The sequence below is a fragment of the Quercus robur genome, chromosome 5 (assembly GCF_932294415.1).
Source record: "Quercus robur chromosome 5, dhQueRobu3.1, whole genome shotgun sequence".
Taxonomy (NCBI): domain Eukaryota; kingdom Viridiplantae; phylum Streptophyta; class Magnoliopsida; order Fagales; family Fagaceae; genus Quercus; species Quercus robur.
The window spans coordinates 196384-209920 of record NC_065538.1 but is presented as its reverse complement, the minus strand read 5'-3'; the positions used below and the strand labels follow the sequence as shown (position 1 = coordinate 209920).

The following is a 13537-nucleotide window of genomic DNA, read 5'->3' as shown; positions in this document are numbered from 1 at the left end:
AGGGCTTTGTTCAACACTTAAGCATATAAGAAGCATTAATTTACCCAAGGTATGTGATCTGAGGAACCAAGCATGACCAATGTTCTATTTAACACTTAGATAAATAAAAAGCATTAATTTACCCAAGGTATGTGGTCCGAGGAACCAGGCATGACTGAGATTCTATTTAACACTTAGCTAGATAAGAAGCATTAATTCACCCAAGGTATGTGGTCCAAGAAACCAGGCATGATTGAGATTCTGTTTAACACTTATCTAAATAAGAAGCATTAATTCACCCAAGGTATATGGTTTGAGGAACTAGGCATGACCGAAGTTCTATTTAACACTTAGCTAAATAAGGAGCATTAATTCACCCAAGGTATGTGGTCCGAGGAACCAGGCATGACTTAGATTCTGTTTAACACTTAGATAAATAAGAAGTATTAATTCACCCAAGGTATGTGGGCCGAGGAACCAGGCATGACCGAGGTTCTTTTTAACACTTAGGTAAATAAGAAGCATTAATTCACCCAAGGTATGTGGTCCGAGGAACCAGGCATGACCGAGGTTTTGTTTAACACTTAGCTAAATAAGAAGCATTAATTTACCCATGGTATGTGGTTCGAGGAACCAGGCATGACTGAGGTTCTGTTTAACACTTAGATAAATAAGATTAAAGCACGTAATTGTAGAAACAAAAGAAGACAAGATTGCCTTTTATTAATAGTAGTATCTTCGTAGATTATTTATATTCCATGGACGAGGTACAACATTTTCATCTAAATCTTCCAAAAAATAAGCTGCTATCCTAGCTACTGAAGTGATGCGGTACGACCCTTCCTAATTAGGTCCTAGTTTTCCCTAAGATGGGTTCTTTGTAGTCCCCACTACTTTTCTTAACACCAAATCACCTGGTGCCAATGGTCTAGCCTTCACACCTATATCATGCCCCTGCTTAAGCTTCTGCCGATAATGTGCCAGCTGTACCATGGGTGCTTCTCTTCGTTCATCAATTAGATCCAAACTCCTTTCTAATAATTGATCATTATTATCTGGGGTAAACAAGATTGTCCTTGACATTGGAAACCCAGTCTCTAGAGGGTTCACTGCCTCGGACCCATATGTCGTAGAAAAAGGTGTTTCCCTAGTTGACTGACAAGTAGTTGGCCGATATATCCAAAAAACATGTGGTAAATCTTCAACCCATCTACCCTTCGCTTCATCTAACCTCTTCTTAAGCCTACTGACTATGACTTTGTTGATTGTTTCAGCCTCTCCATTCCCTTACGGATAGGCCAGGGTTGAATATCTGTTCCTAATGCCCAGCTCACAGCAATATCTCCTGAAGGCCTTGCTATTAAACTGAAGCCCATTGTCCGATATGAGGGTATGAGGAATCCCAAATCAGGTTACAATATTCTTCCAAACAAACTTCTTTACATCAATATCCTTAATGTTGGACAATGGTTCAGCCTCAACCCACTTTGTGAAGTAATCAGTTCCAACCAAAAGCCATCTTCGATTTTCCACAACTCTGGGGAATGGCCCTAAAATATCCAGGCCCCATTGAGCAAATGACCATGGACTAGACAAAGGATTGAGTACGACCCTAGGCTAATGAATGTTCGGAGCAAATCTCTGGCATTGATCACACCTTTTAACATACTGGGCCACCAGTAACCTTGAATGAGAGCTCTATGTGACAATGATCTGCCCGCTGTATGACTTTCACATATCCCTTCATGCAATTCCTCCAAAAGTGGATCCACTACCTCGAGATGGACACAAAGCTATGGTCTTGAAAAAGAGCGTTTATACAAATTTCGTTCTTTGAATAACCAGAAACGGGGAGCTTTCCTCCATATCTTTTTTGCCTCCCCACTCTCAAGAGGTAACATGCCCTATTTCAAAAATAGAACTATGGAATCCTGATCTAGAATACCTGGACCTTCATCACCTCTTTCTTGGTAAGCCCAATCAGATCTTCAACGAGGATGACTCGAGGAACGTCTTGTCTAGAAAAAGTTACCAAAGTCGCCAAAGAGTCTGCATACCCGTTTCTACTCCTTGGGACCTGTTGTATGGAGAAAAACTTAAAGCCTAATTGTAACCTTCGAGCTTTATTTAGATAGCCCTACATTCTCAAATTCCTGGCTTCCAACTCTCCCCTTATTTGCCCAACAACTGGCCTTGAGTCTGAGCAAATTTCAACTACCTTTCCTCCCATTTTCTTGACCATAGCTACCCTAACCAACAAGGCTTCATACTCTGCCTCATTATTTGTAGCCGAGAAGCCCAACCTCAAGGATTTCTCAATGGTGATTCCATCTGGAGACAATGTCACCACTCCAACCCCAGATCCTTTTTGATTTGCCGCATCATCAACATATAGCTTCTAGGGTGAAGGCCCATGAAGAGAAACTGTTGAAACTTGTTTTCTCCCATGCTTGTGCTCCTCGACCTTAACTTCTATTGGAGACTCAGTAAATTCTGCCACCAAATTTGCAAGAACTTGCCTTTTAACTACGGTACAAGGCATGTACTTTATATCAAATGCTCCCAAAATAGTCCCTTACTTGGCAATCCTTCCCGTATAATCAGAATTTCGAAACAACAGCTACAAAGGGAGTTGAGTTAGAACTAAAACTGTATATGCTTGGAAATAATGGGGGAGCTTTCGCGTAGCATGCACTATGGCCAACATGGCTTTCTCCAAGGGCAAGTAACGAACCTCGGCTTCTTATAGCGACTTGCTCACATAATAGACTAGCCTATGTACCCATTTTCTACCCTTACTAAAACCAAGTTGACTGCATGAGAGGCCACGATAATGTAGGCAAAAGGACTTCTTCCTTTTCCAGTCTAGACATAATGGGTGGCCGAGAAAGGTAATCCTTCAACTATTGGAAGGCAAGGGAACACTCTTCATTTCATTCAAACCCTTTCTACTTGTGCAAGAGTTGGAAAAATGGTTTACATCTGTCTGCTAATCAGGAGATAAACCTATTCAAGACTACAGTCATTTCAGTCAACTTCTACACCTCCTTAGGGTTCCGAAGAGGTTGTAAATAATTGATCGCTTTAATCTGATCAGGATTAACTTCAATTCCACGATGGGTGATCATGTAGCCCAAAAACTTTCTGGAACTAACACTAAAAGAACATTTGGATGCATTGAGACGTAATTTACGTCTCCTCAGCACCTCAAATATACTTCCGAGATCACTTAAACATTCTATTCATCATCCACTAGTAGGTAGACCCAACATTCTTCAATCCAAAAGGCATTACTCGGTAGTGGTAATTCCCAGTGGGCTTCACGAAAGTTGTCTTCTCCTGGTCAGCCAAGGCTAATGGTATCTGATGATACCCTTGGAAGGCATCCAGAAAACTCATTCGAGGATGACCGACTGTAGCATCCACCAATTGGTCTATCCAAGGAATTGGGAAAGGATCCTTGGGGCAAGCTTTATTCAAGTCAGTAAAATCTACGCACACTCTCCACTTCCCTGACTTCTTCTTCACCATAACTATATTGGCCAACCATTCTGGGTAAAACACCTTCTTAATTGCCCCTGCACGATTAAGCTTCATCACTTCTTCCTTTACAGCCTCAGCACGTTCTTTAGAAAAGCGCCAAGGTGGTTGCTTCTTCAGGACAACAGTCGGGTTGACATTTAGGTGATGACAAATGAAATTCAGATCCATTCCCAGTGATTCATAGGCACTCTAAGCAAATACATCCACATTTATTCTAAGGAAAGTTAGCAATTCCTCTTTCTCCTTAGGAGGCAATTGGACTCCAACTTAGAAGTACCTCTCTACATCAGCATCGATGATAACCCTCTCTAAGTCTTCACACCTCATCCTTTCATCTGCAACATCCGAGGATACTTCGACCTTCATTAATTGCTACAAAGCCTTCCCGAGGATGTCCAAGGGTTCTCCCTCAGACTGATGTCTGATAGCAGCTACCAAGCATTGTCTTATCATGGCCTGGCTTCCGATCAACTCTTCAACATGGTCCCCAAAGGGATACTTCACTTTTAGATGCAAAGTTGAGGAAACAGCTCCTATAGTATGAAGCCACGATCTTGCTAAGATGGCAGTATATGGTGAATAAACATCTACCACTATGAAGTCCACATCCACCACCTCTGATCCCACTTGAACAGGCAGCCTGATCAGTCCCTTTAGGATAACGGTATTCCCATCAAACCCCACTAGAGGGGAGTCATAGCTAACTAGATCCTCGAGTTTCAGATTAAGTTCCCTGTACAGGTCAAGATACATAATCTTTGCACCACTACCCTGATCAACCAAGACCCTCCTTACATCATATCCTCCAACACGAAGAGTGACCACTAAGGCGTCATCATGTGGTTGAACTATTCCCACCTTATCATCATCAGAAAAACTCAAAGCTGATCGGGCTTGGGTTCTCCCTCGTTTGAACTTAGGGACTGTGTCCTCGGCACATGGTTGGGCTATGGACATTACTCTAGGTGAACATGCTCCCATCCAACCCGGTACTGCTAGAATAACACTGATGGTTCCCAAGGGTGGCCTTGTGGAAGATTCCTTTCTATACACTGTCCCATTCTGATTCCCCTGTCCAGGAGGCTAGTGCAAAAATTGTCCCAATTTCCCGACCTTGACCAGTTGCTCAAGATAGTCACGCAAAGTCCTGCAATCCTCTGTAGTGTGTCCTTGGTCTTAGTGATATTGACAATAAAGACCTTGATTCCGCCTCATAGGGTCACCGTCCACTTTGTTTGGCCACTTGAAGTATGACTCAACCTTTATCTTCTTAAGAATTTAATGCATAGGCTCTTTGAATACTGTGTTAACCACCTGGGCAGTAGGAGCCTAGTATGTCCAGAAAAACCTCTCTGAGGTCGGTTGTTATTGTACCTTTCAGACCTAAAGTATTTTTGGTTAGGGGGAGCCACTTTTGCCTTTCCCTTCCCTTGTTGCTGATCATCCTTGACCCGTTTGTATTTATCAATTTGATCCATGAACTGGCACATGCTATGCACTGGTTTCTTTGCCAAGGACTTCCTCTTTGTGCTCAGTAGGAAGGCCGACCTTAAACATCCTTATTGCCACATCTTTAAAATCTCCACCTATCTCATTAAACATCTCCCAGTACCCATCCGAGTAAGTTTTCAGTGTCTTACCCTCTTGCATCACCATGGACAGTATGGAATCTAGGGGACAAGGAACCCTACTACATGTAACAAACCGAGCCCCGAAAGCCCTGGTGAGCTTTTGAAAAGAGCTAATGGAGCCTTCATCCAGCCTATCAAACTATCTCAGTGCAATAGGCCCTAAGCTAGAGGGGAATACTTTACACATTAATGCTTCATTCCTTGAATGAACGGCCATCATCTGATTGAAATGATTGACGTGCTCAACTGGATCAGTCCTCCCATTGTAAATGGTAAATGTGGGCTGCGCAAACCGACAAGGAAGTTTTTCCTTATCAGTCTTCTGTGTAAGCAGTGATTTTGAAATCTGGTGCAAAGCCTTACTCCTTGCATCATTTCCCAAGCTTCTACTGGTCGGACTTTTACTCATCTGCTTATGATTGCGTTCTTCCTTGTAGGAAAAAGATTCACTAGGGGGGTTCTTGATCGTGGTCTATAATTGCTATCTTCCCTCGATTCAGATTTAGAGCTTGGAAGAGATGCCATTCTTCATTTGCGATGCAATTTTTTGCGTAAATGGTCTATCTCCAATTTTAGATTCCTAGTTTCTTCCTCATGCGACACATGACTCCCAGTCTTGAAATGACTCCTACTAGTATAAGTCGTATGCACACTAACTTCATGATCTCTTCTTCGTTCTAAGTTAAGAAAATGGTCCTGACGTTAAGATCCCACAGATTCTTCTCGATTTGGTCCTGAGCCCACCATGACTGAATAAGCTTACAAATGCTTTCCTATTTCCCATAGACGACGCCAATTGTAAGGCCGAGATTTAGACCCTCAGCCCACTAGAGATGGATGATGGCCCAACAAGCCCAAAACAATATATTTGTTAGAAAGTGGATTTTACAGGTAAGACTTAGCAAACTGCGTACGGGCCACAAGAGAGTGGATTCGTACTAGAAAGATAAGAAAATACAGTTTGAAGGGAATAATACTCCTCGGTCAAGTCTGAGAATGAAGTGTTCTTATATTCTCTTAAGTTTCTTTAAGTACAAGATGCTCTTTTCCTCTCCTTTTTCTCTCCCAATGATTACATATCTGTTTCTCATAGGGGTCTTTTCTTTATATAGTCTGATTCATTTTCAATCCCAACCTTTCATTTGTTGATTGTATAAGTGATCTTCTGGATGCTTGTCCCATTAGAGCCCTCCTGGAACCTTTGTGTGTAGTTGTAAGGCTCAATATCACTGTTCAAGCATCTCCACATAAATGCGGCCAGTTGGTTAGGTGTAGAATATATAATATGGTGGTAACAACCTTCTTCTCATATATTTCCTGGTTCACTATGGGCTTTTTTATTTGAAACTTATCCTCCCAAGCATGGTTGCCTTTGCCCTGCATTCGCTGGGTGGTCGGGCTCCAGATCTCCACTCCGCTTTCCGAGGAAGTTTGGCTCCTCAGGAAACATTACCTATTCGTTGTTATCATCCCTTGTCCTCGGCCCACTAACCCACTTGCCCTTATTAAGGCTTGGCTGTCCTCGGGTTCCTTAGCATCCTCAAGCATGGTCCATGACCCAATACCCCTACTCGGCACTCTTATCCCCACAATAGGAATATGCTAGGGTTGTGATGGTCTGATATGTATAATAGATGTATGTTAAGGTTTTGAGATAAAAATGCCATGTTGATTGCTAGATGAATGTTAGTGTGTGTGTGAGTCTAGAATAACACTTTTGAACATGCCTATAATGAGATTAAGACATAAAACACAATGAGTGAAAGCCGACCCACGGGTTGGGTGATTTTGGGTGCCTAATACCTTCCCAAAATCGTACCTAAACACTGAACCCATACTCTGGTAGTAAGATTATTCCTTCCATGTAAGGGCACTATATTCATGATTCTTATACCATAAAACTAGGCGGCAGCGACTCCTTGTTTCTCTGCCCCGGTCCACTCAGCTGAGGTGTTCTCCCCAAACCACGCGATGCACCCATAATTCAGGACTAATTATGAACTATTTTCAAGATGGGGAATTTTCTCTTTCTTCTTCTGGTCATTCATTTGATTGTTGATGCTAAAATTTTTGTAGAAGCCTATAATTTTATTAGTTTATCTCAATGTATGCCGCTAAGACAATTTTGCTACTCATAACCTTACTAGGCATGCTAATCATGTCACATATTTTTCGGTGAGATGAAGGATGTTCCTTCGCACTTCAACGTTGTAATTCAAGCAATTTTGTCTTTTATCTAATGGATTGACAACCTTTCTCTCAAAAGAAAAATAAAATGCCAAATAAATAGGCTAAATACATTTTCTTCACAAAAAATATAAGTTAGATAAAATAATAAGGTTTTTATTAAAAGTTAAGAGCATTCACATCTAGGGAGGGGGAAAAAACCTATTTTACATCTTAAAAGAGTACTTTATCTATTTTACCAACCCATTTATAAATACACCCAACATCTCAGTTCTTATTTTTACATACAACCCAATAAAATAATATAAACTAGAAAAACAAATAGTATAAAAAACTACTCTTCTCTCTTGTATCTCTCCATAGCAACCAAAAACACTAGCCACCACCAAACCACCCACTGCCACCACTGAACCACAAACCCACCACTAAACCAATACCCACAACCGACCTAACACCCACAACTGAACCAACACCCACCACCAAACCAACACCCACCATCGAAGCAAAACCAACCACTAAAAACTCTATCCTCTCCAAAAAAAAGTCCAGAAGTCAACGTCAATGTCAAAGTCTCCTTCTCAAAAACCTCCATCCTCTCCAAACAAAAACAAGCCAAACTCCCCCCACTCTTTCTATAACCCTAAAAACCCACAAACATGTCTCCTACCCGATCTCTCCATGTCATCCTCACTGTCATTTCTCTTCATCTCATCTCAACCTTAACCAACTCAACCGACTCAGACCAAGTCTCGAAGCTCCAATCCCTCCAATCCCAATCCAAATCCAAATCCAGCATAATCTACCTTGACAACCACTCCGTCTCTCACTACCTCACCTCCACAAAACCCTTAGACCAAATTACCTCCTCATCTTCTTTGACGCCACTCAGCTCCATGACAAGTCAGAGCTCTAGCCCAAAACCCTTCACTTGAAATTCTCTCTCCTTGCCCAATCCTTCATCTCTAACAACCCTAACCCTAATCTCTTCTTCTGCAGCATCGAGTTCAAAGAATCTCAGCAAAGCTTCACTCTTTTTAGTGTCAATGCCCTCCCTCACATTCGCCTAATTGCTCGTCACCAATCCTTGAAGGAATCAGATTAGATGGACTAGGGCGATTTCTCGCAGTTCACTAAGTCAGTGTCTGATTTTGTCCAATCCAAAATCAAACTCACCGCCGCTTCGATTCACCGACCTCCGTTCCTCTCTACAAAGCAATTGGCTTTCATTGTGACCCATCTGCCACCCACCATCCACCACAATCCCATTGGAACAGATTACAACCACTAGACCTAAATCCATTTCAAAATCGCAGACCCAAGTCCATTGGAACAAATTTACCTAACCCAAATCCAAAATTGTCAACCCAAACAACAAACAACCACCACCATAACCGCCGATCTACACCATGGAAGATGTGGTGGTGAGGTCTGAGAGAGATGGCCTCCGTGGTGGCAGGGTCTAAGAGAGAAAGGGACTAAGGAGAGATGTTCTTCGTGGTGGTGATGTCTAAGAGAGAGAGAGGGACTAGAGAGAATGAGAGATGAGAAACAAAAGGAAGTGTGAGAGGTGAGAAAGTGTTTCAGAAAAGAAAAAAGGGAAAAGAGATGTGACAAAAGAGAGAGGAGATAGACAATATTTAAGAATAATTTTTTTTTTTTTTACAACCTAGCTGCAGTAAGAGCATTCGTACCTGGTCTTCTAAATGGTATATGTTGGTATAATTTAGCGTCAAAGAACAAAAAAGCACCATTACCCAATCTTCCGATTCTAAAAAAATTTACAATCTTGCTACAGTGCCATCTTACATATATGACGATACTGTAGCTCCCTTCTATAATTTTTAATATATTTTACTCCCTCCGCTACAATATGGTATAAATTTATACTTTCTCTCTCTTTCTTTCATTTCTCTCCGTCTTCCATCTCTTCTCTTTCCCTTGTTCTTGTTCTGCCCTCTCTACTCCTCAAACCAGAAACTACTTTTTCTCAAACCCAAAACCCCGTGTGGTGGTGGTAGCGGTAAAGGTAGGCGTGGCATAGAAGTTTCGTTGATGTGGCGATGGTGGCAGCATGGGTTGTATGGCTGTGTGGGTCTAGGTCGGTGGTGTTGGGGTGGTTTGCCTCTCTTCTTTATCGCTATCTCTCTCTAGTTGCCGCCGTGGGTGGGTTTGTTGTCATGGGATGGTTTTGGTCGTGGGTTGGTGGATTTTAGTATTGGGTTTGCTGTCATGGGTAATGGGTTTGCTGATCGGCATGGTAGAATGGCGAGGTGGAGGTCGGTGTGGTGGGTTTCTGACTTTTGGCGTTGCGGTTGTTGTCGGCGAGATCAGCAGTTTTTTTTTTCTTTTTTTTCTCATGGTGATTATATGGTGGCTATTTCTTGTGGATGTGGTTGTTGTTGGTGGTTTTTGGAGGCTTTTCTTTTTTTTTTTTTTTTTTTTTTTTCCTTCTGTGGTGGCTGTTTCTTGTGGTTGTGGCTGTGGTTGGTGGTGGGTTTGGTGGTCAGAGTTTTGGGTTTGCTGGAATTGGTGGTGGGTTTGCTCAGATGTGAGTGGCAATGGTGGTGACTGGGTTTTTAAAAATATTTTTCTATGGTGTATTTTAGACACTAAAATGAAAAGGAAAAGAGACAGAGAGAAAAGAGAGAATTGATTGAGAAAAGAGAGAGAAAAAGGTGATGAAATTGAATAGATGATATAAATAAGAAATGAGATGTTGAGTGTATTGTAAAATGGAATGGTATAATAGAGAAAATAGCTTTTGAAATAATAAAATGAGATAATTTATAGAAACTGGATGTGAATGCTCTAAGTTCTTATTTACAAGAAAAACTCACTGTAACTAACTAGGTTGTAAAAAATGTTGGATTTACACACTCGTGTAAAGCATGTTTTTGGTGTGGGGGGGGGGGGGGGGTGTAGAATAGCAACTTGGAGATTTTACACTCCAATGCTAATGTTGTAAGAAGTCAACTTGTCAGAAAATTGGGTAGTGTAAGGGAAATGTTTTTCCCGAGAAATTACCTATTGTTGGAAATGTGGCTGCCTTGGGCCAGTGCTAGCCGAAATCATAGACCTACTACCCAGCCTTTTTTCTTCTTGTCAAATATGTCGGCTACTTTTCTTGTAACTTCTTTGCGGCTTTCTACCGATAGTATTTCCCACCTATTATTACTTGGGAAAAATATGTACACATCTGCAATTAACTATGCCCTAATTACTTTAGCATATAGCAAGGATCAAAGCCACCCCTTATTGCTATATATACTACCCTAACTTGCAATTGAGCGTGGTGAGAGATAGTGTTTATATATCAAACATATTATTTAAGTAAGGGAAATGAATGGAAAAAAATGGAATGAAATGGAATTAAGTAATCTTAATTGGATATTTTATAATAAAGGAATGGAAAGGAATGAAAATGAATGGAATATAAGTAATCTTGTTTGGGAGTAACATGGAGAGAATGTAATAGAATCATTTTATGACAATATTACTATTAGACCCCTATTTTAAAATAAAGAGTTGAATACTTGAATATATATAGGGGTATTTTTGGAGTTTTAGTAAAAAATTTATTAAATTTAATTCCATTCCCTCCCATTCCTTCCAATTTCAGGGGGAATGAAAATTTGAGATTTTAAGTGAATAAAGAGGAATAAGTGTTCCCTCCTACCCATTTCATTCTCTCCCACTTAAACTCCCAAACAAGGGAATAGACTTTCCATTCCCTCCATTAAAACTCCCAAACAAGAGAAGGGAAGAATATTCTTAAATTATTATTTTCATTCCTTTCTATTCCATTCCATTCCCTCCTCCCAAACGAGGCCTAACAATGATTATCAGATATCAAACAATAGCATGATTACAACTCAGATATCGAAAATAAACTATTATTATTGTGTGTCAATAGCGGTATAGGAATTGCCTTTACCTAGGCCCTTAACCTGGTTAAGGTTAGTACAAATATACAAATAAACACAAGAATAGCACGGCCACTTTTGGCCAAACATGACGAAACATGCCCTTGACATAAGTTTAATGGGAATTGGTTATTGAAAATGTCCGGTTCAGCCACTTTAGTAAAGGGTTACTAAAATTTATATTTGACAAAATTAGATTTCATAAAATATAAAGAATAATCGAAAGATTAAACTAAGAACCCTTGGAATAAAATAGTGATTTACAAAGTGAAATTCATTTTATGACTCTGTATCACTATAGATTGTTTTATGGAGGGGTCAAATGATAATATAATAGAATCTCGGGATATAATTTAATTAATGAAATCTAGAGTCAATTATCTCTATATATTAAGAGGATTCAGAAAGTTAGTTATGACTTCAAAAAATGTCAAAAATACCCCTAATTTAATTAGATAATTTTTATTCTTAAAAAATAAAAAAATAGGGTTAAAATTTTAATTTAACAAAATTAAATAAAATAAAAAATAAAATAAACAACAATAACAACAACAACTAATAGAGAAACTTTTTTCCTAAAAATTAGCACACTTTTTATCTAAAAACTAGCACACATATGTTTGGTACATTTTTTCTCCTAAAAACTAGCACACACTAAACTCAGTAGTTTACTCCATTTTAAATCCTAAATTTTAGGAATTCCCATTACCAAACAAGGATTTATTAATAGATTTCATGGCAGGAAGCGCCATGTTCTCATTCATGGATGGATTCATTGGGTACAATCAGATCAGAATGGCACCAAGGGATGTAGAGAAGACTGCTTTTAGAACACCCATAGCCAACTTTTCGGATTGAAAAACGCAGGTGCAACTTATCAACGAGCAATGACGGCCATATTTCACGATATGATGCATCAGGAACTAGAGGACTATATAGATGACATAGTGGTGAAATCAAGGAGGAGGGAGGAACACTTCAACGTGTTAGGAAAGGTATTTGAGAGGTGCAGAGCCTTTAAGTTAAGAATGAACCCTCTCAAGTGCACATTTGGAGTGTTCTTTGGGAAATTCTTGGGCTTCCTAGTTCACAGCAAGGGAATAGATGTGGACCCAGCCAAGGCCACAACCATAGCAACTATGAGGTCCCCAACCACGGTAAAGGAGTTAAAGAGCTTCTTAGGAAAGGTTTCGTATATCAGGAAATTCATCCCTGGGCTAGCATTAATTACTTCTACTTTCACCAAATTACTCAGGAAAGGACAAAGCTTTGAATGGGGAGAAGCGTAGCAGAGCGGCCTTCAAAAGGCTACAGCAGATCATGATGAACCTTCCCACTGTGCAAGCCCCAATCCGCAAAAAGCCATTGTTGCTCTACCTGGCCACCAGCTCATATGCCATAGGTGCATTGATCGCCCAAGAGGATGGAGGTGGCATCGAGCAACCAGTGTACTACATTATCAGGAATGGCCGATGACTAAGTCTCATGCAATCAAAGCTTTACTGCGACAACCAATCCTCTCTGGCAAAATATCCCAGTGGTTGTTACAATTATCACAGTATGACTTGAAATCAGGAATGGCCCCCTCTTGGGGAGTAGGTGTCTTGGCAAAAATGGGAGTGGCCTCACTAACCCTCTCGGTATGAGTACCCTCCATGGGTATTGGCTCAGTGAAGAGGATGGAAGCCTCGATAGAAACTCCCTGTGCAGCAGCTGGAGCGGCAGAAGTCGTGGTCCCAAACATAACATCAACTCCCTCAAAGAAACCTTCCATGGGTGTGCCTATGGAGGTAGAAAGCTCCTCGGCTATGGAATAGTATATGGAGATAGGCTCAGGCTCATCTTGGAAGATGAAAGTGAAAAGGAAGAATGAGAAATAGAGGAAGCCATAACTAGATGATAAAAAGAAAAGAGAAGGGACATGGCTAAAGGTATGTGGCAAAGGGAATGTAAAGAAAAATGGAAGGAAGGAGGTGTACCTCAGATTCGGGCTCATAAAGTAATATGGGACATGTGGCAGGCGTATCCTCTTTATGCTTAGACTGCAATAGAAAAGAAAACAAAAGACAAGGTTGAAGAAGAAGAGTCAACAAGCTTACAAGTGTTAACTGTAGGAGGACCAAAATACATATGCATAAAAGACAAAGTGGGTTTAGAGATAACATACTCTCCGCTCAGTGGTAGGCGTAGGATGAGGGGATGTCTTTCTCTTGCTGCCCCGTGTCCTGGTGGAAAGAGGGGCATCTGTGGATGGCTGTGGAGCAGTAGACCTAG

At 40.7% G+C, this 13537-nt stretch overlaps 1 protein-coding gene and 1 pseudogene across 1 annotated transcript; one reads left to right on the top strand and one right to left on the bottom strand.

The window, feature by feature from the left end:
- Positions 1-3894: 3894 nt before the first annotated feature.
- LOC126724726 (uncharacterized) lies at positions 3895-4479 on the bottom strand. The gene has a single exon (XM_050429099.1). The coding sequence runs from the start codon at positions 4477-4479 to the stop codon at positions 3895-3897; it is 585 nt and encodes a 194-aa protein (XP_050285056.1).
- Positions 4480-7996: 3517 nt separating this feature from the next.
- On the top strand, positions 7997-8628 carry LOC126724725 (probable dolichyl-diphosphooligosaccharide--protein glycosyltransferase subunit 3B; annotated as a pseudogene).
- Positions 8629-13537: the final 4909 nt, after the last annotated feature.